General features: G+C 32.9%; 1 protein-coding gene across 4 annotated transcripts in view; it reads right to left on the reverse strand.

Moving 5' to 3' along the window:
* The window catches only part of ADGRL2 (adhesion G protein-coupled receptor L2), a 271,647-nt gene that overhangs the window by 42,976 nt on the left and 205,912 nt on the right, over positions 1-22,759 (reverse strand). For all 4 annotated transcript variants that reach the window (XM_060139665.1, XM_060139667.1, XM_060139664.1 and 1 more), the window contains 2 exons: positions 10,386-10,495; positions 3,526-4,326 (listed from right to left, as the gene is read on the reverse strand). In XM_060139665.1, the coding sequence (XP_059995648.1) occupies positions 3,526-4,326; positions 10,386-10,495 (911 nt within the window). The remainder of the gene's footprint in view (positions 1-3,525; positions 4,327-10,385; positions 10,496-22,759) is intronic.

Here is a 22,759-nt window from a genome sequence, read left to right on the forward strand (position 1 = left end):
TCTAGATAAAAGATTTTCAGAGACTCTGGGAAAGTATGGCACCCTACTAAGCAATTTGCCCCTATTTTGGAGCATTTAACTGACACTTTTAAATCTTTAAAAGAAGAAAAAATGTGGGAACATAAGATACTGAAGCAATAAAAAGTTTTGTAAGGAACCGTATGTGGCAAAAGGCTCAAAACTCAAGAATATCCTATAAATGGTAACAGAAAACATGGCAACTCACAATAGACTTATGTCATAAATCTAAACCCTACTTTACAGAGCCTGTCCCAAAATTATCAGGTGCCATATCAAACACACAGATTAAATGACTTAACATTCTACCTACCATTTATTATTTGAGTACAGAGATGTAGAAACGGTGCTAATAATGCTAATAAACATATTTAATAGGTACCCATGAAAATTTCAACAAACACATACAGAATGGTTCAATTTACTACGACAGTATTTACTAAGAACTTGCTAATTATCACCAGCTTTTTCCTGTGTGAAAAGATTTTAAGGACAATATGGGTTGTTATTTCCCTCTTCCAAGTCCCAAAACTCACCCATTATTCACTGAATGAACTCCAGTTACAGTGAGTCTGTAGCCTGGTAAGGCAAAACTGCAGATTTATTAAATTTACCCTTATTCGATGTCTACAAACACTGATCATCTTTTAATTAGCATCCATTATCAGTGGGAAGATGTTTTAAGAAATATGTATTCTACACTGAACACTTCCTAAGTAATAGACCTAACTGGCTCTCTTGATAAAAAATTTCCCTCATGTTGTTTAAGTGTCATACTTCATTATTACTCTAAGACAGATATTCAGAAACTGTCAACACTCAAGACCCAATATTTTTCGATAATGTCTGGGATATCAAATCTGAAGACAGATTAAGTATATATATAAATCAATTCAGATTAAGACATAGAAAAGATATATATGATATATCTTAATATATGACTGAAATGGGATTTTTCTAAGCCCATTTTATAGAGAAAAAAAGTAAAAGAGGAAAAACAGACCTAGTTCAAGGAAATGGAGCAAATTAACTATGCCGAGATCACAAAAAGCTAAAAATTTAAAGAAAAAAAGAAAGATGTATTTGAAAACATTATCAAGGCCAAGCAATAATGTACTTGTGCTGTTAGGAATGAAAGGCTTGGATTTATAAATGGGGAAAAGTATTGAAGCTAATACAGTGTGAAACAGTCCACAATGAAAAATTATCCATTTTACAGCACAATGTACACTTCAGCTATATACATGGTAGCAAAGCCAGTACATAAGACTTGCTGACAGTGGCTTACTGGTTTGACCTAAATGTATGAGCCACAATAGTTCTGCAATGCCCCATCTACATGCAGCACATATTAGATAGCAGCACATATCTTAGATGAGCGAGGCAGGAGTCTCTCTAAAAGCATTTGAAGGTAAATTATAAAGAGCACGTGAATAAGAGAATACAATTCAAACATCAGCAAGAAATTTAGGTCAGATAAAACTTTTTACCACTAAGGGTTTAATAAGGGGTCAATACGAATTTTCACTTTCTGAGAATATATAAGAATGGTTAACTATTTTGGATAACACAACACAGCTGTAGGAATGCAGTTACCACATACGGCTAAGTTTCTCATTTTCGAAGCTGGTAACTTTTTTCCAAAAAGCATCCAAATTATCAAAGATTCTTTCATCTGAAATGGATCAAGTTATTTACTAGAACATAAGCCACATGTGGAAAATGACATTTTTACTCATCTTGTATTTTATGAAGTACTCTGTGACAATCAGGGAGGCAATGATTCCTTGTTGAGCTGCATCTGTACTCAACTTCAGGTGCTGCCTGATTATGCATTTACATTTTTAAAATTTATTTTCTATTTTTTTCTAATGGAGGGAAAGAGATTTACTGCTACCCAAGATAAATTTAACAGCTGTGAGGGTAATACAGGTTACAAAAAAGATTAACACATGTATCTCCACAGTGTCAAATTTTGTCGATTACTGACCTTCTGCCTTTTACAAACCTAGGATAAAGGAGAAGCATAGTACTAGCGTTTAGAAAAACAACTGAGATATAGGAACCATCCCAAATTGCTAGCCTCAAGAGAAAAAAGATAGGTCTGAATTTAAAAATAAAGAATACTAAGACTATCAACAAAGATTTTTATGTCCTAACAGATTTCATTGTTGAAAATTTAACAATGGGACATTGCTGCAATTTTCACCCAACAAATTCTAGACATACATGAATTAGAGAAAAAGGGGGCTTATACTAAGTCATATGTCATTATTGCCCTTATGTTAAGAAGAAAAATCACATATTTTTGTATTCTATAACTCAAATTAGAAATTCAATTACAAAAGGCTTCTGCTTTTGAGGTCCTAACCCTATGACAATATTTAGAACTTAGTAACATTATACCCTAAACTATGTGTGGGTGTATGTAATTGTGTTTAAGTGTGTGAATGTACACTACTTTAGCAGAAGAAAAAGATGTTAATTTATGTTCCACCTTGTTGAAGAGACTGATTTAGTCACTCCAAGGAACATTCTGGCTCCTACAATTTTGAAGTAACTCAATAATATGATAATTCTAATTAACTCAGAAAATTGAAATAATTCAGATCTTTAAAACACAAATAATATTGCTCAAATAGAAAAGACATAATAAGTGCAAGCTCTATAATAATATATTAAGAGGTCATTCTTCTATCTTCTACCTCATATGAGTATGAGGTAATCTTGCTTTAATGAAATATCCAAAACTTCATTTACCCTCAAAAACTGTTCACTGCAGAACTGAATTAATTTGCTAAACTAAAATATATTTCCAAAGATTTATAAAGTAATGATCCTACATAAAGATACCTGAAGAGAACACAAATCAAAAAATGCTAGTGGATTTGTCTTCATAAATCAACACTTGGGATCATTTAATGCTTAGTCCATGTGTAACAGTTAAAGTCACAGAAATACTGACCTAAAACAGTCACAAATTTATTGGGAAGTAAAAATGTGTTATTTTACACGATGATCTAGTAAGATGTTAGATGACTCCTTCTCCTACCCAGAGAGCAGAGGCCAAAACTTCAGAATACTTATGCCTGGCATTGTACATCAAGCCTAGCAATTCTCCTGGGACTTCCTAACAAAAATTTCCTTTAACCACTGGCGCCAAGAAGTTAAAAGGTCTGCACATAATCAATTCAGAAGTCAGGTAGAAAAAACACACAAAGCTAAGAGGTTTGTAGTTGGCATTACATTTTTAGCAATGAAAATCTAAACTGACCAAGGATGCTACAATTTTTTGAAACCAACATCTAAACGAAGAAATTCAGAAAAAGAAAATGGACCAATATAAGGCTAAAATGTACACAGTATGTGACAATTTGAAATGCCACAATATTATCATTTGCCCTTGAACTATGAAAAGGGAAAGAAAATAAATAGGAAAAAAATTAAGAAGTCTTAAAAATAAACTGTTCATAAAAGATATAAGCATTAGCAAGCAAACATTCTTACCTTGGGCAGGATCAGGTGGACCAAACTCCAGAGAATATCGTAAAATGAAGTTATTGTTCCACACGTAGAGTTGGTTATCTCTTGGATTGTAATCCACTGCAGCAATATACTGATACTGGTTGGGGAAGGGAACATCTACATATTCTCCTCGGTTTAATCGGGTATTGTAAATATAATCAATTGCATTCTTGCCTGTTTCACTCTCATTGTCTTGATAAATTGACCTGACCACATAAAGGACTCCACAGATCATAAAAGCATTTGATGCAGCTCGCTTGTCATACACAGTCTCCCACGTTGCTTCAAAGCGAAGAGTGTATGGATTCAGTTGGCTAATAACTATCATTCCATTGTTCTGTTCAGTGGCATAAATGACCCATAAGCCATTTTCATCAACTGCTAGGTCAATATCAGTTTTTCCTCCCCATCTATATGGTGAGGTATCATGATAGTTAGCATAGTTAATTATGGCCTCTCCACTCTTAATTCTAGTCCTCAAGTCAAATTTCACAATATTCCTTGTTCTTTCTTTGTTAAAGAAGACAGCACCATCATATACCACAAATCCAGTACCATCTACTCGATTTGGAAGTTTGTATGTTGTTGTTTGGCGACTGTTTTGGAAATCTTCTAAAGAAGCATATTCTATTAAAGTATCAGTACGATATGGAGTCCAGGGCATGAAATAAATTTTATCTGCAGCCTGAAGAGGGTCCTTGCACCAAGCACCTGCCTTTTGTTCAGCTTCATATATACATGGTGAATCCACAATTGCTTTCAAGGTCCCAGGGCACACAAAAACTAACAGTCACAGAGAAAAAACAAGAATTAAGCAAAGTTAAAAGACTATACCGGCAAACCAAGTTTTAATGATCATAGATCAAAAGAGAAAAATTCACTCTATTAGCATTCAATTTTACCAGAAATTATACTTAACACAAGTACTACCTTTCTTTCCTTAAGTTACCATAATTGATGTACCAGCATACAAAGCAGCTGGGGTTTATTTTCACAAATACAAACCTAAGTTTAGGATCATTCATGATTGAGCTAACAATTTACATTTTTGCTATGTGTTTTTATCTTATAATTCGGTAATTTATGCTTTAAAACTCTGAGCTTTGTACATAAGGGTGAACAAAGTACTTTTAGACCAAACTTTGTACCCTCCCTTCCTTAGCCCACTTATAAGCCCCCAAAAGCAGAACACCAAAATTAAGCAAATAAAACAAACCCAATGTGAAGGCTTATTTAGAACGTCTATGGAACTTAGACTGAAAACAAAAGTGCTTCAATTGAAGGAACATAAATATTCGGAAAATGCAATTAGAAGCAGAGAAAAGTAAATACGAGGAAAGGAGTGATGAAACGACCAGGAGACCCTGTAACCATGGCATGCTATGGAGAGGGTTCTGGAAGCCAGGCAAGATGACACTTTAATAATAAAATATCCAAGGGTATCAGAAAAAGAGATAAAGAGTGAAAAGAAACAGAGAAAGGACAGCTCCCCCTCGCCGACTTCAGAAATTTTACCCCGGCACCAGATTTAGCGGTCATATAATTTCACTGTAAACAGTCGACTTCTTTATGAGGTGCATTTATGAGATCCTGCTGATTATATATTAATGTCAGGAGTGTTGTAGGGGAAGGGAAGGGAGAAGGTAACATCCATAAGGCACATAACAGGGAGCTGGGGTTCAAACTGTATACGTTATTTACCTTTTTGCTCCACTTCTATTTTAAGCATCGGAAGAAAAAAAAAAGTGCAAGGAAAAAAGAAAAAAGATTAAAATAAATTGACAGTCTAAGACTGAATTCGTAATAGATGCTAAATATAAGAAGAATAAGAGCTGCACTACTTTGGATAAAGAGAAACACAACAGGAAAACCTAGCAGGAGAAAAGATACTAAAGTTACATAAAAGAACATGGATCAATCATTTTAGTAGATTAAGGAGGCAATACAAATATGTTGGCATGTTGCTTCACTTAGTGTACCTGAATAAATAATGAAACTTCACTAATGCATGGTGTACATACTCTTGCCTTTCCCAAGTCACTCAGCATTCTTATCAAGTTTTACTTTAAATAGGTAGGCTATAGACACAAATGCATGCATAGGTGTATCATCCCCATTTATCTTATGCAAACTCATTATTAAGCTGACTAAAATTAGGTAAGCATAACAACAGGGAAATATATTTATAAACATGGCAACTCAATTTTGAAGCTCAGGTCAAAGCTAATGAATACTGATATTGTTACATTTTTCAAAGATGTAAGAAGAAATATATAATTATGCATCTCAGTATGTTTCAATTTTTTTCTATTAAATTTTCTGTTTCTAGAAAAATCTATCTTAACTATAAAAAATCTGCCTCCTTTTCAGGAATATATAAGCCTCCCCCTTTACCCCAATAGTTATTTTGAAGGGTACGCTAAGGTAGTACCTTTCTTCCCCACTAATAATTAGTAAATTTACTTATTTACATTTATATATACTTTATATTATAAAATTCTTATTAAATTCTCTATATCACATATCTCAAACTTGTAATACAAAGTCTATTAAAAAAAAGTAAGCAAAATACATACAAGGAAAAAGCAAGCACAGTAGGCAAGGAGAAAAAAGGAAGAAAGAATTATGGTTAGCTTATTATGACATTGTCTACCATCATCAATTTACACAAAAGCAAGCTAGCATGCAACAACAATCATACCAAGCATTCAAAGCAAATACCTTGATTCCACAGACCCCATAAAAGGTAAATGCTTTCATAAAACAAACCTGATTAGTAGAGTTATAGGAGAAAAAAATCCTCCCTCCAAGAAGTTTAAAGAAATGGATTATGCAGTTAGGAAGTATGCTATATAAGATTCTTGCTGGTAAATAGTATTCTAATAATTACAAACCATAAAATACTATTTTAGATTTTGTATGCAGGTTTTGAAGTATGTTGCCTGAATTTAATAAAGTGACCAGATTAATGTCTGTGATTCTCCCTCTTCCCTTATTAAAATGCATTAGGGTGTACTAATACTGTGTCTCCAAACTGACTACTCAAAGATACTGTAGTAGTTGCACATTTCATTAAGATGTCTTAGCTTGATTAATTTTTTTTAATTATGATAATTCATCAAGATTAAATACTGACCTCCTGAAATACCTTAGGGAGAAACATATCACACAAATATTTTTGCCATAGGAAACCTTCCACATTAAGACACCACCTCCCCCATCCAACTTGGTCTACTTAACCACTTTCAGGAAACATACTTGCTCTATTAATGCGTAAACCTGACTACATCCAGTAAAAAGGAAATTCAGTGTTACTGACGTGGAACAATTCTTTTTTATAAACCACTGGTCCTAAAATTACTGCTCAGTGAAGAGCAATATTATACCTGCTTAGAATCAATAAAGGAAGGGCATGGTGGGAAAATGAGGATAAAATAAATCATTAGTGTTGAGTCTGCTCAGACTATCTTTATATACAGCTATATTCTTTATTTTTAGGAAAGGATGATTATACTGAAATACATCAATTAAATGCAAAGATGGGAATAATACATTTTAAAATATGTTACGCATTTAAAACAGAACTTAAAACAAGTTCAATAAAGGATGTAGAAAATATATTTTGTTTTCCATTAATTGAAAATGGCTGGGTTTTATTATTTGATACATTAAAATGACAGGGCAGTTACTGAGCAAAATATTAAATAGGGATGACTTCATTTATGATTTAACTTTTATATTTATATTAAAGAAAATAAAATGGATATATATTGTATATAATTTATAATTCTAATGAAAACTGAGAAGTAACATTCAAATGTAAAAGTAAAAAAAAATTAAATAAAACTTTTGATGATTGATGAAGTGCATAAAATATGGATATTCAAAACAAAAGACCTTACATTATGATTTTTATGACAACCCAAAGGATATGTATTTGTCAAATCAGCCAAAATTCACTCAACCGAGAAAAATATTAAAATACAATAAAATTAATGAAATTAGCATTCTTCATCACAAATATATATTGCAACTTGTCTTAAGAGACTGTATGAATTAATTCATAACAATACATTTACTATGCTATAGAACAAACATAAATACGTGACCCACTAACATCAGTGGAGGACACGGTTATGCAAGACAAGAAATCGACCCAAACAAACTAAAGCCTACATACTCTGTATCTGCAGTGACACACTATTTCATTTTGAATAATCTTATGTTTATTCATTAATAATGATTGAATCAATAGTAAAAGTTTTTTTCTCATAAAATAAACATAGCTGAATTTATGGTATAACTTTAATAACTTAATGATAATTTGAGATAGGAGGGTACAAAAATCAAAACCAAATCGCACCTGTAGGATATGGAAACTCTGATCTGATTACTCTCCTTTATCCTACAAGATCCTACAAGATCTGATTACTCTCCTTTATCCTACAAGAATCCTACACACATTCATTCAATTACTAATCAAATATATGTGCCTGTCTATAAACATACAAAGTTAAAAAACAACAGCATTTATAATGGACTCTGCTGAGTAAATTTATTATAAAATCTTCAGAGATCATGGAAAATTTCTAAATTTTTTTTAAATAAGTGGAAACAGTTTGGGATGGATATACTCCTGAAGAACTTGCTCTGGATAGAAACTGGCATAAAGCCAGGTGGTAACAGACACATAATAAATGTTATCTGACAGTGACAGTTTTTATCAACTAAGTGTAAAAGGAGTATGCAAACATTACAAAGTACCAAAATACTATTAAAACAAGGGAAAAGTGAAAGCTAGACACTTAAAATAAAAACAAGAGATGGTTATAAAGGACAGAAGCATAAAGAAACAAAAGGAGAGGATAATGGGGAAAAGAGATTAAGAAGGTACACAGTCCTAAATAAGATCAGAACAATCTAAAAAGATCCTTTGCATTAATTATAATATTAGTGAAAATCATGCAATTTATAGTGTGTCACTACTGAACAGTATATAGGAATTGTAATTACTTCTACTCTTTAGCAAGGAGTAGTTTAAAAAAGCCAGACTTATTTCCGTCTCCTGCAAACATCTAGAAAGGTAACAGCAAATAAATTACTGTTTTCTTTTTTAAGGACAAAAACTAAAAAGAACAAATACTTCTCTGAGTATTGCTATTTGCAAGTTTATTACACAGTGTACATTACTTCTGGAGAACTGAAAAAGTAAATTTTGAAAGTTAGATGTTCCAGAAGATATCCACATTTTCCTTTCTTAAACAGCGCAAGAAATAACTTAAAAGTCTGAAAATAATATTTTCTTAACACTGTTCTTGATCTATAGACTAGATTACAGGAACTGGCTCCAGAAAGACATAATTCTTGGCAGCTCTGACCGATTCCACTGTTTGGGAATGGATGCTGTGTTCCTTTTCTAATTTGAGGACAGAAACCATACTAAATTCAACTGCAAGTGACTTTATGGAACAAAACTTTGGTTAGCTCAAAAGAATACAATGTTCCTCCAGTGGCAAAGGAGAATGATTATGTAAGCCACCAACACTACACACAGGAGAAACGATATAAAGATCAGTGCACTCAGTAGGCTTCCAATCCTTCAAATGATATAGAAAATACTGAAAACATAAAAAGCCTCCATTTCACAGTAACACAACACAGAGCAGGGATGAAAAGATAATCTGTGTTTGGCCTTTAACTGATACCCCACAAAAAGCCAATTTATCAAAACTGCGGGCAGAGAAGAGAGAGACGACAGTGCCTTCACAGGATGTGTAAGTATGTATTACAACCATACTGGGCATAGTATATCTATCTAAAATCAGCCTTTTGGTTTCAGAAATATTGATAGTTTGAACATATGAATCTATCAGAGCTAGTGATCTGGTTTTTGAGCTTCTGGAAAAAGCAATTTCATTATTAGTTTGATTCCATATTTTTTTAAGGAGGGAAGTCCTCTGAAGCAAATCATAAAATTGCTGCTAAAGAATTTTTAATTCAAATGCTTGTGAATTAAGGTGGCATGACACGTTTATCCAATTTAAGAAGTAAAGAAGTCAAGAACGAAACCAAATTACCTGATGAAAATTAAGTAATATACTTAATCTTTTTAATTGTCTAAAATGTTTTTTTCCTGTTGAAAATACAGAATCCAATTCATAAATATGAATGCTGAGATTAGGAGGAAAACTACACAGAATTACAGTATTAGCTGAAGCCTACTTATGAAGTTTCCAACTGAATTTTTAATATTCCTCTAAAGGATAATACTAAAAATGGATGCTGCAAATTAAAAATATGTGCAAGGCTTTGTTACGTTTGTTTTATCTAGCGTTAAGATTTAGTCACAGAATCTGGTAAAGGAGTACTCTCTTAAGGACAAGGGACAAAAAGGAAAGCACTTGCCTCAGTTACTGCAATGGTAGCTTTCACCAGGCATTAAAGTTACGACAACAGCAGGTAGCCATTCAAGTAGCTCACGATTAAAACCAAAGTCAATTCCTTCTTTAGAAAACTGTGAGCCAAACCAATTTGTCAGCAACTGGTATTGGGCAAAAGTACAGATTTCTATCTGCCCTATTGAATAGCTAATTCAAGTTTGTTTTCTGGAAAAACACTAGCCTTAAAAGCCAAACACTTAAGAACACAGACAGACACTTGGCCAGCATCACACTATGGCTTCCTTCCACATTTCATGAAACTAATTGGAGGCCCGAGTCTGTTAGTGCTCTGCATGCATAATAGTTTTGTAGGCCATAAACATATGCTTCTTTCACATGTGTCCTCTTTCAGCATCAACGAGGAATGCTGTAGAAGGTGAAAAATACAAGCTTCATACTTACTGTAAGGGACACATTCATATTGGACCTCAAGATATTTGTATGTTCCAGGACATGGATCAGGAAATACATCTGACCCAGTAACTACTATACACTGTGTTCGATTGTTGCACCTGGAAAACAAAACAAATCAAACTTGTGTAACAATAATGTATTTGTTTATTTTTACTAAAGAAATATAATAGAGAACTGATCCGTATTTTCTTCAAGCAACTAGTACCATAAATTAAAAAATTCAACTGATATTAGGTTGCTGTAAAGAGTTACAAAAGTCCTATTTTCTTTATGTTGTAATATATCTGTAGCATGGGTCACACTGAATTTTAACTGGAAATAAAAAGAAAATCACTAACAGTTCTCTATTCTTTTAGTATACATTTTACATTTTAATTGGAATTTTTGACATGCTCAACATGTACTGAAAAAAAAGAAACTTACCTGGATACTCACCATATTTAAGAATTAAAATTGACTTTAAAATGGTACTGAACAAGAATGGAACTGAACAAAGACAGTCATAAACTGAATAGCTTGAAAGTAAATTTTGACAACATACTGAAACAAAGGAAGAGCCAGGTTTTAAGCTTATCCTCTAAATCCCATTTTGTGTTAAGCATTCTATTACAGGTATTTATACACTCTTGAATACCAGATACCAAGCTAATTGATCACACCTTCCGTGCTATGGCCTGCATAAATGACAGAATGAATTTAAAGCATTTAGCATAGTGCGTGGTACATAATACTGAGTGTCTTAAGCATTGTGTTACACTTACTATTTTCATAGAGCAATAGGCTTATACTATCAACATGATATGACTATGAATTAGGTTTTTCTAAATTAGTACTCCCTGAAATACAACACTAAAAAGAATGTCACTAACATGATGTCTAGAATGTCCTATTTATTCCTATCGGAAGTATTTTCTTAGTTTTGTGTTGTCATTAATTCATTGTCATTGAGATTATTAGAATTAAGTTAGAATTCCAGGCAAGATGATATTTATTTGAGTTCTATGAATTTGTCCAAATGATCCTGTTATAAGCTATATAAAGGCAAGAATCATTTCCTTTATATTTAACTTGATTACAACCCAATGCAATGTAATATTTTCAGGGTTATTACTGTATTTTCTGCTAGTATATAAATTAGGAAGACAAAGCAAGGAGAGTAAGAGCATTTTAACAAAATTCACTTGATAATTTGAATACCAGACATTCTATAGTACATTAAATAACCAGACTATAGCATGGCAAATAAAGAATCAAAAAGTAGCCCAGTTTTTAGCACAACTAATTCACGGAGGGTGGAAGGAGAACTGTGTTAGAGAGGGGTAGGTATGTAAGTCATGCACCTTAGAGCCACTTCAACTCAAACCAGGTTGATTCTTCCCCGTTGAGCAGCAAGACCTGAACTGAAAACTTCTATAGGATCAAACAGGTAAATTTTATAGGTCAAGCTACAATAAATGAACTTCAAATGGACATTTTAAATAAATTATAACTAAAATTGTTTGTACAAATATTAAACTAATGATAACTTTTATCATACTCTGTAATACCTTATGCCATATTTTTTAAACATACCATATAAAATAATTTTCAAAAGCACGGATAATGTAAACAATGCAGTGCCACATTCTTATGCAACATCATGTTTTACTCCCCTTATTCCGTGTTTCTCTTAAGTGAGTTCAATCATTTATAAAAATTTGCCAATGGTTCTCTATTTAGTGTAAATGAATTATTTTAACATGAATAGTGGAACAAATTTTATATCCTAAAATCTTAAACAGCAAATGGATTTAAGATTTCTCAACAGACCAACGTCTATTGTTTGAACTAATGTTTCATTTTCTTCTTAAATTTTACAGTAACAAGAGTTCATTGCTTCTTTTTAAAGTTTCTTGATCTCAGGAATTCTCAACCTCTAACCTGGTCCCCATCAAAAATTAAAAACTTTAATTTCCTTGCTTGTACTTACTCATACCTACAAAGATCATCCCTTTATCTCACCCTCACACTTCTTAGAAACAAAGAAATCTAAACTCTTATGAGTTAGATATCCCTTTCATACACTCCTTCTATATATATTTTATAGCCACTAACGAAGCTCTGCCATGTTGTAAATGGTTTTAATATTTATTCAAAATATATTCATGGTAGAAATCCCATAAAACAACAATTCCACTCGTGAGTAAACTTTTCATATACTTCATCACCCTTCCCTTCCCATTGGAGCCTCCCTCCCCACCAAACCAGGAACAGATGAGAGAGAAAGGGGACTGTACTCAAGGTTGAAATAGATCAAGAGCACGAAGGACTTTGGACCAAGGTGAAGAAGGAAGTTGCTCAAAGGATTTGGAAATTTATATCATTTTTTCAAAACTAAAGAACATACTGACGATTTTCCAGGTTTCTTCCCACTGTAAGATCAGATAAATAAATATGACTTTAAAATGGGATTTGAAATATCTTTTAGTCAATGTCACAGTATGTTGGCAGGAAGTATACAAGGGATAAGTAGTCCTGTTTTCATTATATTTTGTTTAAAAGAAGACAAACACCATAAAATGAAAAATAACTGCTCATATTTACTCTTTTTCTGAACAACTCTGCATTAGTCACCTGACCACAATTACAAGTTCAAATTAATGTCAAAAGCAATTATAATAATTTATATCAACCACGTAATTTTTAAAATTTCTTTTAATAATCACATTGTACAATGCATTCACTCTAAGACAGCAAAAAGTATTCATTTTAGGTCTGTGCGCTTAAGTAAAAATTGAAGGTAAAGAAACTTAATGGAGTTCCTGCAAAAACAATTATATAGATTTCTAGAATTCATGGCCTCTCAGATGTCAAAAAGGTTCATTTTATATATCAGAAGTGCAAAAAATTAATCTTGAGAAAAAAAGGAATTTGGGTGCTAAAATAGTAAAGGGTCAGCAAGAAGAGGAACACAAAGGTATAAGAATATCAGATTTGCATACTAGTATCTTGATTCATGGATAAGAAAACCTAACATTTTAGAGGACCAAATGATGGAAATTATTAAAAATACAGACTATGTAAATTCCTGTATGCAAGTAGCCTTAGGTTTCCATATACAGAAAGTGTGAGGAAACTAGGGAAAAGGAAATACCCAATGTGAGCTGTTAGTACTAAGAAAAATCTGAAAATTCCTTAACCAATACACTGTTGGTTAAGGCTATAAAACTGTAAACTGCTATCATTCAAGATAGGGAAAGAGAAAGCAATTAGCCACAGAAGCAAAGTAAATTCCCATCAACTGCTCAGCTTCAAGTTTTCACTCTAATGAAAATAAAAAGTCACAACTAAGCCAAGAAAGGAAAGGCATTCAGTTGTTTGCATTCTCAGCCCTAAGCGAAGTTCCCCTCATGAGTTTCTCTCTTCCTCCAGAAAAAAAGATTTATCAGTTAAGATATGGTTACATTAAGGGCTTCCCTGGTGGCGCAGTGGTTGAGAGTCCGATGCAGGGGACACAGGTTCGTGCCCCGGTCCGGGAAGGGAAGATCCCACATGCCGCATAGCGGCTGGGCCCGTGAGCCATGGCCGCTGAGCCTGCGCGTCCGGAGCCTGTGCTCCGCAACGGGAGAGGCCACAACAGTGAGAGGCCCGCGTACCGCAAAAAAAAAAAAAAAAAAGATATGGTTACATTAACAATTAAAGTATCAGTGTACTTTAGTAATACCATGTGGATTCATGATGTTAAAAATTTATACTTTTCCTAAATGTGAAACATAAAAATTCAGTATAAATGAGAATAAGGCAGAAAAGGATAAATAGGGTTTTTTAAATAGGTGGACCTTTAATTATGACTTGAAGGAAATGCAATTACTGTTCATTATAAAGAAACACTTCAACTTTTAAATAATTGATTTTATTTTATTTGGTGTTTGTAAGGCTGCACAGATGAGTGAGGATAGTTAAAGCATGGGTTCTCAAAATGTGTTCCTCAGGCCAGCAGCCCCAGCACCAACTGGGAACTTGTTAGAAATTCATTCTCAGGTCCCACCCAAGACCAACAGCCTCAGAAACTCTGGAGGCTAGTACCCAGCAATCTGTGTTTTAACTAGCTCTGCTGATGATTCTGATTTATGAGGACCACTGGGTTAGAGACAGGTTTAGGTACTTTAGTAAAGAATAAATTATATATGCGAACACATGCTTTTACTCTATAAACCTTAATAAAATACAAGTGAAATAGAAAAGCATTTAGTGATGACTATGATTTATGCAGCAAGTACATAACACAGCTTACAATGTTAACATATCTTCTCTTGCTAATTTTAATCATAAGAATCAAGGGTTTTAGTTGCTCTAATGTTGAGCCAGCAGGCTAGTTATTTATAAATTCCTAACCTAAATAAGTACAATTTCTAAGTACATGTATACATCACATGTAAGCCCATTTTCAACAACAGAAGGAAAGTATAATCTTTTCCTAGCTAATGAAAATATCTAACACTAAACAAATCTGGAAATAAAATTTTGGCAATCTATAAAAATATACTGTGTTCCCTAGAAGGAAGGTATCATTAAAAATAACAAACCAAAACAAGATCCACTATAATCACTGCAAATTTTTCTATAGTCAACCTTTGACTTATTTATTAAAATACATTTTAATAAAGTGGCTCAACTATAGGAAAACATTATACTATACAATTGTTTTCAGAAAGAACTCAAGGGACATAAAGGCAGCCCTTGCAAAAATTTACTTCTAAGCAATTTCTGGGATATAATGTATGATTTAATACCACCTACTAAGTTAATGTAAAACTACATACGCACTCAGTCTCAGATCTAAGCGTATGGTCATTTTTAATATTCTAACCACATTTCCAAAAATTTCTAAGTTGACATGTGTAGATAAAAAGCTAAACATTATTTTACATCGTTGGTTTAAAAGCACTATTAAAAAAATCACCTATGTTATTTCTATACATTATTTTAGGTTGCAACTTTCTATCATATTAAATATTTCTTCCTCTAATTTTCTAATCTAAATATTGCCAAGAAAAATGTGTAATTGATAAAAATGCATTTTACAAATGTATATTACCATTAATTTACATACTAGTATATGGAAATTATGTATAAATTATCATGCAGAGATTAAACAGCAGAATTTGAAGAAACATCTTTTTATTTAGGGGACAGTAGTGCTTCATCACTAATGAAATATTAATAATGCAAACAAACTATTAATATGCTGCTTTTCCTTAATCTTTTAAAACTGTAAATGAAAGAAGGAACAATGCACACATTATTATAAGCTGAGAATAAGCTGTATGAATATCACCAGCATAGCATATCGTTTGACTCTGTTCAGAAGCAAAATTATTTGCTAACTGGGGAGATGAGTGTTTAAAAGCAGAGGCTTCAGAATAAAAAAGAATTGGGGTTTTAGTTCCAGCCCTGCTGCTTACTTAACTGTGAGTCCGTAAGCAACATATTAAACCTTTCAACCTTAGCTTTCTCATCTGTAAACCATAATACCCTCTTTAGAAGTTTGTCGTTAAGGTTAAATAAGATAATGCAGGCAAACTCTTTGCACAATCCCTTAACAAATATGAATTACCAACAACAAAAATATCAGTAATAAGAGCATTACTCCTTTATATGAGATGGACATAGATTTGCAAATCTTAAAGGGGCAGAACATCTTTTGTTCTTCCAGAGTATTCCCTGTATTTCCCATATGATTTACTATGTACAGCTTTAAAAACAGGCTGAAGTATTCATGCAAATTTGTTTCCTTTCCAACTTTAATTTTGAATTGTACAATGCCCAACAAATTGCTTTTACTCTTGTTTTTTTTTGTTTGTTTGTTTTGTTTTGTTTTGTTTTTTAATGCAGGCCTCTCACTGTCGTGGCCTCTCCCGTTGCGGAGCACAGGCTCCGGACGCGCAGGCTCAGCGGCCATGGCTCTTGGGCCCAGCCGCTCCGCGGCACGTGGGATCCTCCCAGACCGGGGCACGAACCCGTGTCCCCTGCATCGACAGGCAGACTCCCAACCACTGCGCCACCAGGGAAGCCCCTTACTCTTGTTTTGATTATCTTACGCTCATTATTACACTTTACCAAGTGCAAAGTATGGAGATGAGATTCCATGTGTAATCTATTGTGAGAGGTGTTCTAATCAATAGTCTTGTTCTGCTGATTAAGCAGGGGCTTCTGTTTTGGCAAGATAACATTAGTTTCTCCAGTCATGCTCCAAAAACCATTGGGAATCTTCAACAGATCATTAGATATGCTACAATAAAGCTTTGGTACATTCTTTCTTCTTCCTTAAATTACTTCTTCACTGTCCCATCTTTCCTCATCTCGGTGGCACTGCATTATTATTGCATCTCCCCTGAAACTTGCACTAGAGCTATGTCTCCAGGCCATAGGATGCCATTTTCAATTGAAGCTTCTGCTTGAAAATATAAATTAAGAAAATTTCATTATCTCCTGCCAGGGGCCATTATTCACCACAGTTCTAAGGAAGATTAAAAATGCAAAATCTACCAACTTGAACAAATACTCCAGCATTCAACAGAAAAGCCTAGTATATCATGACAGAAACTAAAAATTAATGTTTGCTGAAATTTGGAGTCATCCTCTACAATTAGTCCAATTCTTTATTGAGAATGTCTGTTCAGTGAAGACTGCATCAATAATTTCAGTCTCTTAGTGGCATCTGTTATTTTTAAAATTTAATTATAAAATACTAGCAATAACAGGTCTGTTTCTTTCCTGAGCTACCTTCTGTCTTAGTTAAAACTGCTTACTTTTTGGAGATGAAATAAATGCTTTCAAGGTACTAGGGAAACATGTAATGATATCCCTTTCCAAAATGTCAAATATAAACAGAACATTCACAGGGGTACTGTGGAAGTTTAAAACCACATCCACATGGGGAACTATATCTTCTAACTGAATAGAACATCTACAGTTGATGTTATAAACCCATTCTCTAACTAATGGTCTAGAAATGATATTCATTCTTGAGCCTCAATTACCAAAAAAAAAATCATATGTCAATGAGTAAATTTTATTCTCAAGTACACAAATTTTTAAAATTTACCACAGAGGGCAAGAAAGAAAAGGAAAATAAAGAAAAAAGGTCACTGTCAACCTATACATTTTTATTAGAGGTGACTATATGCCTGGCACATAACAGGAATTCAGTGGTTGTTTTTGAATGAATGAAATAATGATGAATGGTTAACCTGACTACTGCTGCTTGTAAATAAACACAGTTATTAGAAAATAAGTATCAGACGTCCAATTCTGCTTCAATCAGCTGTACCTGATTCTCAGAGAATTCTGTCAATTTGGAAGCAGTTTTGTATCATGAAAGCCAATAATACAACACTAAGGAGACAGATCTATTTAAGGGGTGGAGGAAAAAGTACCCTTTAGCTTCCAAATAACTTTTTCATGCACTAACAATTCCAAATGACCAAGGAATGAATGCAGTACGCTAGGTACTAGAACCCCTGTCTTTTTTTAGTCCAAATTTACAATAAATTTTTATACACACAGTAGATTATCTTAAAACATGAATAGTTAAGTTCCTAAGTAAATTTGCTCAAACAAAGTAACCAAATAAACTAGAGGGATAAAAAGAAGTTATGCTCCAAGATACAACGTTACAATCATCTTCACAGATGAAAGAGGGAAACTGAGTTGAATGTTAAATCAAACCTTTTTTAAAACTGTGTAATGAAATCCCCTTTTATTATCTAAACTTCCATTCTGTAGAGCTAAGGAAAGTGGGTCCTGCATTTTTAAAATATTTATCAATGATGATTTGTAAGCCTAACTAATTGCTAGGTAAACATAACATCAGGAAGCTAAATGATGTGTAATTAATGTGGTAAAAAAGAGGTGTTCTAAAGTAATGTTCCCATTTGTCACATAACTATGTTCTCATAATTTATTTAATAATTTGTGTATTGTAGAAGATTTCTATTCATCATATAGTATTTAATTCTTTAGGCATGTTAGGATATTATACTCTAAGCATTATAATATTGTATTATTTAAAGTGTTTTAAAATCCTTGAAACAAAGTTGAATTATTGAACTAAAGTTGCTACCCGAAATCTCTAGGAAAATACTCTTGAGTACTGATACACGCATGGATACATAATTTGGAAAAAAATAAATAATATTAAGTTTATTCCATTCAGTTTCCTATATACTGGTGTTTTCAAAAATTTGAAATATAGTCCTAATTTTTTAAAAATTGCAACTGTAATTAAATTTTTACAACTGTATTTGAAAAGAGTATAGAAAAAGCCAATTTATTATTTAAATAACTATAAGCAAGAATACAAAATATGTCTGGACTATTGATATATAAACATAAACCTATTTGACTGAAAAAGTGTATAGTATGTAACAAATAGAAAGCCAAAAAAATAAGTATCAGCTAACCTACAGCAAATCAACAAAAGTTTGAAATAAAACCCTGTGTAGGCTCATATGCAGAAGGTTGTTGTCATTCTAGTTTTCAGTATGTTGAAAACAGGAATAACATGAAAGTGATACCTTCCGTAACCATTTTGTGTCAGGAATTAAAACCACAAAGTATGCATACTTTAATATTTATAGTTAAATTGGCATCTTAGAAACTCAAAAAAATTCTCAAAAATTCCACATTAATTACTAAAATTAGGATTTTGAAACGACAATGCTGATTTTCTAAAAACAACCTTCTATGTTTTAGAAACCTTTGAAATTCCTTGCAGTTTTTACTGGACCTTGGGGTCAGTTTAATGCAAATTAGGCTGGACTCACTCAGCCTTATTAATCCAGTACAAAATCTCTTGTTTGCAGAAATGCACATTCAACATAAATGCACTTGCTTTTATTAGCAAAATAAGAAATATTTATTTACAAAGCATGCCACTGAGACTAAATTTCATTCACAGGGTCATCAGGTCTAACTACTTAATGAAAGGAACAAGATAATTCAAGTGGGGATAAAAGCTATAAAATTTTGAAATACTTCAAAAATATTGCTTCCGAGTCCAAATTTTCAAGACCTTTGCTTTTAATAATTTAAAAAATTATTATGACCTGTATCAATTAGGAGCAATTATTTTTAAAAATGTTAACCTACTACAGTTTGCACTTGCAGAAACTATCACATTTTTAACAAGGGAAATGGGATATCGCTATGGGATGCCCTAGTTAGATTAAATTAGCAAGAAACTTGTTACCAGACCATATAAAAGACACACCATAATAAGACATGACCTTTCAGAGCCTTGGAGCCAATCTGTGACGCTTTTCCTTCCTATAACCCTTGCTAATTATTGGCAAAGTTACAGACCCTTTTGTCGTGGGTTATTTTTCTTCAAATTGTGAGGGGATTTTTGGTTTCTAAATATTTAATTAGTCTTGTTATGATATGAGAATTGTACATGCCAAGCATTTTGATTTTCATACTCTATTCCTTCTAATTATCCTCAGATTTAGATTGGTCATCCCAAATCTTTTCCTTTTGTAATTATTTACTTCTTAAAGGTCATTCTGTGAAGAAATATGTTCACCCTTATGGCTCTTCTTTCCCACAAATGGCTTTTCTGGTCCATTAATTACCCGCTTAGAAGATTAGAGTTTGAAATAATGTAAAAGAACCTGCAACTAAAAGGAGTTTTACAGTGCAAAACTGAGTAAACTAGATTTTTGTTGTTGCTATTTTAAATTCACCTTAAAGATAACTCCCTTGGTTTAGATGTGATTTTGACAAACAGGAAAATTATGCCATAAATATTTTTTTTCTGCCTCCCAAGATGTTTCATGGGATGTCATTTAGTCAGTATTATAAATCTCTGCCTATAAAAGAAATGCATCTCTAGTCTAATTGACAGCTAATATAATTTCCTCTTTCACAGACCTCACTTTGATTACAGCACAGCAATGAATGTTCACAGAACTTCCTATGTAATCAAAATGAAAGCATAGACATAAAATCTTAAGACTTTTGGTGATGTAGCTTTTAAAAATTTACCATCTATGCAAAAGTTAAGACAAAGTACAACTTTTTGTTTAAGTCCTTATTCAATTCAGGAATTTTTTTCGGTTTTTATTAAAATGACAACGTTCTATAAGTGCTTGGGTTTTTTAACCAAGAGGCAAGAAAGCACGGCTATTCTTTACCCAAAATGAATTATTTCAGTATGAAATCTTTCATGACTTTTAGTACTATTATTTCCTCATCAAACTTGTTTTTCAGTTAAGTGCACTTTTATTATTATTACTTTTGTTTTACAGTAATTTATTTTCCTCATGTAACTTGTAAATATTTTGGTAGTAAAATATGTGAGATAGTTTATAAACAAGTATATAGGAATGCTTTGTGTAAAAGGGGATGTGAAAGGACAAGTGAGCAGTATCTTAATAGTATGATCAAGTGAGCAATATCTTAATAGTATTCATACTATGAACAGTATGAACTTAATAGTATAAATTAATGTTGGAGGAGAGGGAAATACATAGAGTTAATGGTCGACGAAGTGAAAACTCTCATTTGGAAAACAAAATGCTATGCAATTATTCTGCAAGTCATGAATCTTTTTTATCAATTATCTGATATTAACTGTGCCTCATAAAAACCACTATCTATCTGTGTTTTCCTTATGTTGTTCTTTCTAACTTAAAAAGATGTATCTGAACTGAATTCCCACGGAAATTACTGTCAATAATTTCTTGAACGATTTCTTCTTAATTAAGAAAGAAGAAATTAATCATATTCTGCTTTGTGGCTCTCTTCTATATTTTGCATAAAATTGTTATTTAACTCACCAAGTATTTTCCTTGTTAAAATTAAGCTGTAAACTCCTTGCGTTTTTGTTTATATTCTTTTCCAAACACCCCAAAGAGTGCTAGGCACTTCATCGTAACAGGTCTCATACCATGAATGCCTTTAGTTGTTTCTAGGACCCTAGTCTTACCTCTCCAGTTAGATGTTGTTAGGCTTCTTTTAAATTCCTTGGAATGCCTAGTCCTATTTAGGGCAAGAAGTGCTCATTCAATAAATAATTCCTAAATTGGAATTCTCATTCTTCTATATTTTATTGAGGGTTTTTTAATTGAAGGAACAACTCAAAATGTCCTGTTATACCACTATTGTTTCCCTTAATAAAAACTGCAGAAATTTTGTACAGATGTTTGCCTAACTGTTCTGTAAGACAAGAGATGAGAAACAATAAAGGCAAAAGACTGGAACCACAGACTCTTGGGATACTCTTAGCAGTAGAACAGGTGTGGAAGGCTAAAAATAATCCTTAATACCCATCATCTGAATATAAATAACCAAGAGGTGGATATTCTGTGTTTCATACACTCTGGAGTCTCACCTGATGATAAATATATGGCAAATTTCACTGGCTTACTTCTGATAAATCAGAACTAATCTTTAATCGTGACAAAATATTCATAATCTAACCCTTTTATCAAACTATCACTGCAGGTGTCTCATGTGTTTACACAATTAAAAACCCCATGTTAACTGTATATAATAAGGTATTACATTTGATGCAAATCCTTTTCTACTGAAACAAGTGCCAAGCTGACAGCAGGAAGAAGCTGATAAGAAAACAACAAGGCATTGCTGATGGCATTCTCGATAACTGAATACCTACTCGTAAGCATCCAGTCTACAGAGTACTACCAAAAGTGCTCCTTTTTTAAAAAGCACAGATCAAGGGAAGTGTCCTCTGCTACATCTCAGTCACAAAGGCAAGAAATTATCTAAAATCAGATAGATAAATGATACATAAATGACAGAAAGGAAGAAAGGATGGAAGGAAGGAGGAAATGATAATTTTATATCCCCCTGTGGGCCTGGCACTAGAAACAGTGCTACAAGACATTATCTACTGCTATATCCTAGTTTTGGAATACCTACAACTTTGAAAGCATTGTGATACACTAATTATACCACATCCAAACAATATCTAAGCAGAAGAAAATAAACAAATGGATGTGAACTTATGTATTACTGTTCTCTGCTATGAAAAGAGTGAACTCCTTGTTTTCAGAGTCAGTATGAAGGGCTTAAAACCCTAGTGTTATCTTCTATATTGACATTACAGAGTTAAAAACAATTTTTAAAATATAGTATCTTATAGAACTATTCCATAATTTTGAGAAATATAAAGAACACAATCTTTGAAAATCCTTTCCTCCGAGGTCTAAGTGCAAGAAAAGAATTCAGAATACCCAAAAGGAAGAAGAAAGTTAATGAGATGGGACACGGTAAGGAAAGTTTAAAGGAGTGAGGACAGAAGTTAAATAAATCCTTTAACAGTTACTTAGTACTCCCTCAACAAATAGTATAATTTT

Source organism: Lagenorhynchus albirostris, chromosome 2 (genome assembly GCF_949774975.1).
Source record: "Lagenorhynchus albirostris chromosome 2, mLagAlb1.1, whole genome shotgun sequence".
NCBI lineage: Eukaryota > Metazoa > Chordata > Mammalia > Artiodactyla > Delphinidae > Lagenorhynchus > Lagenorhynchus albirostris.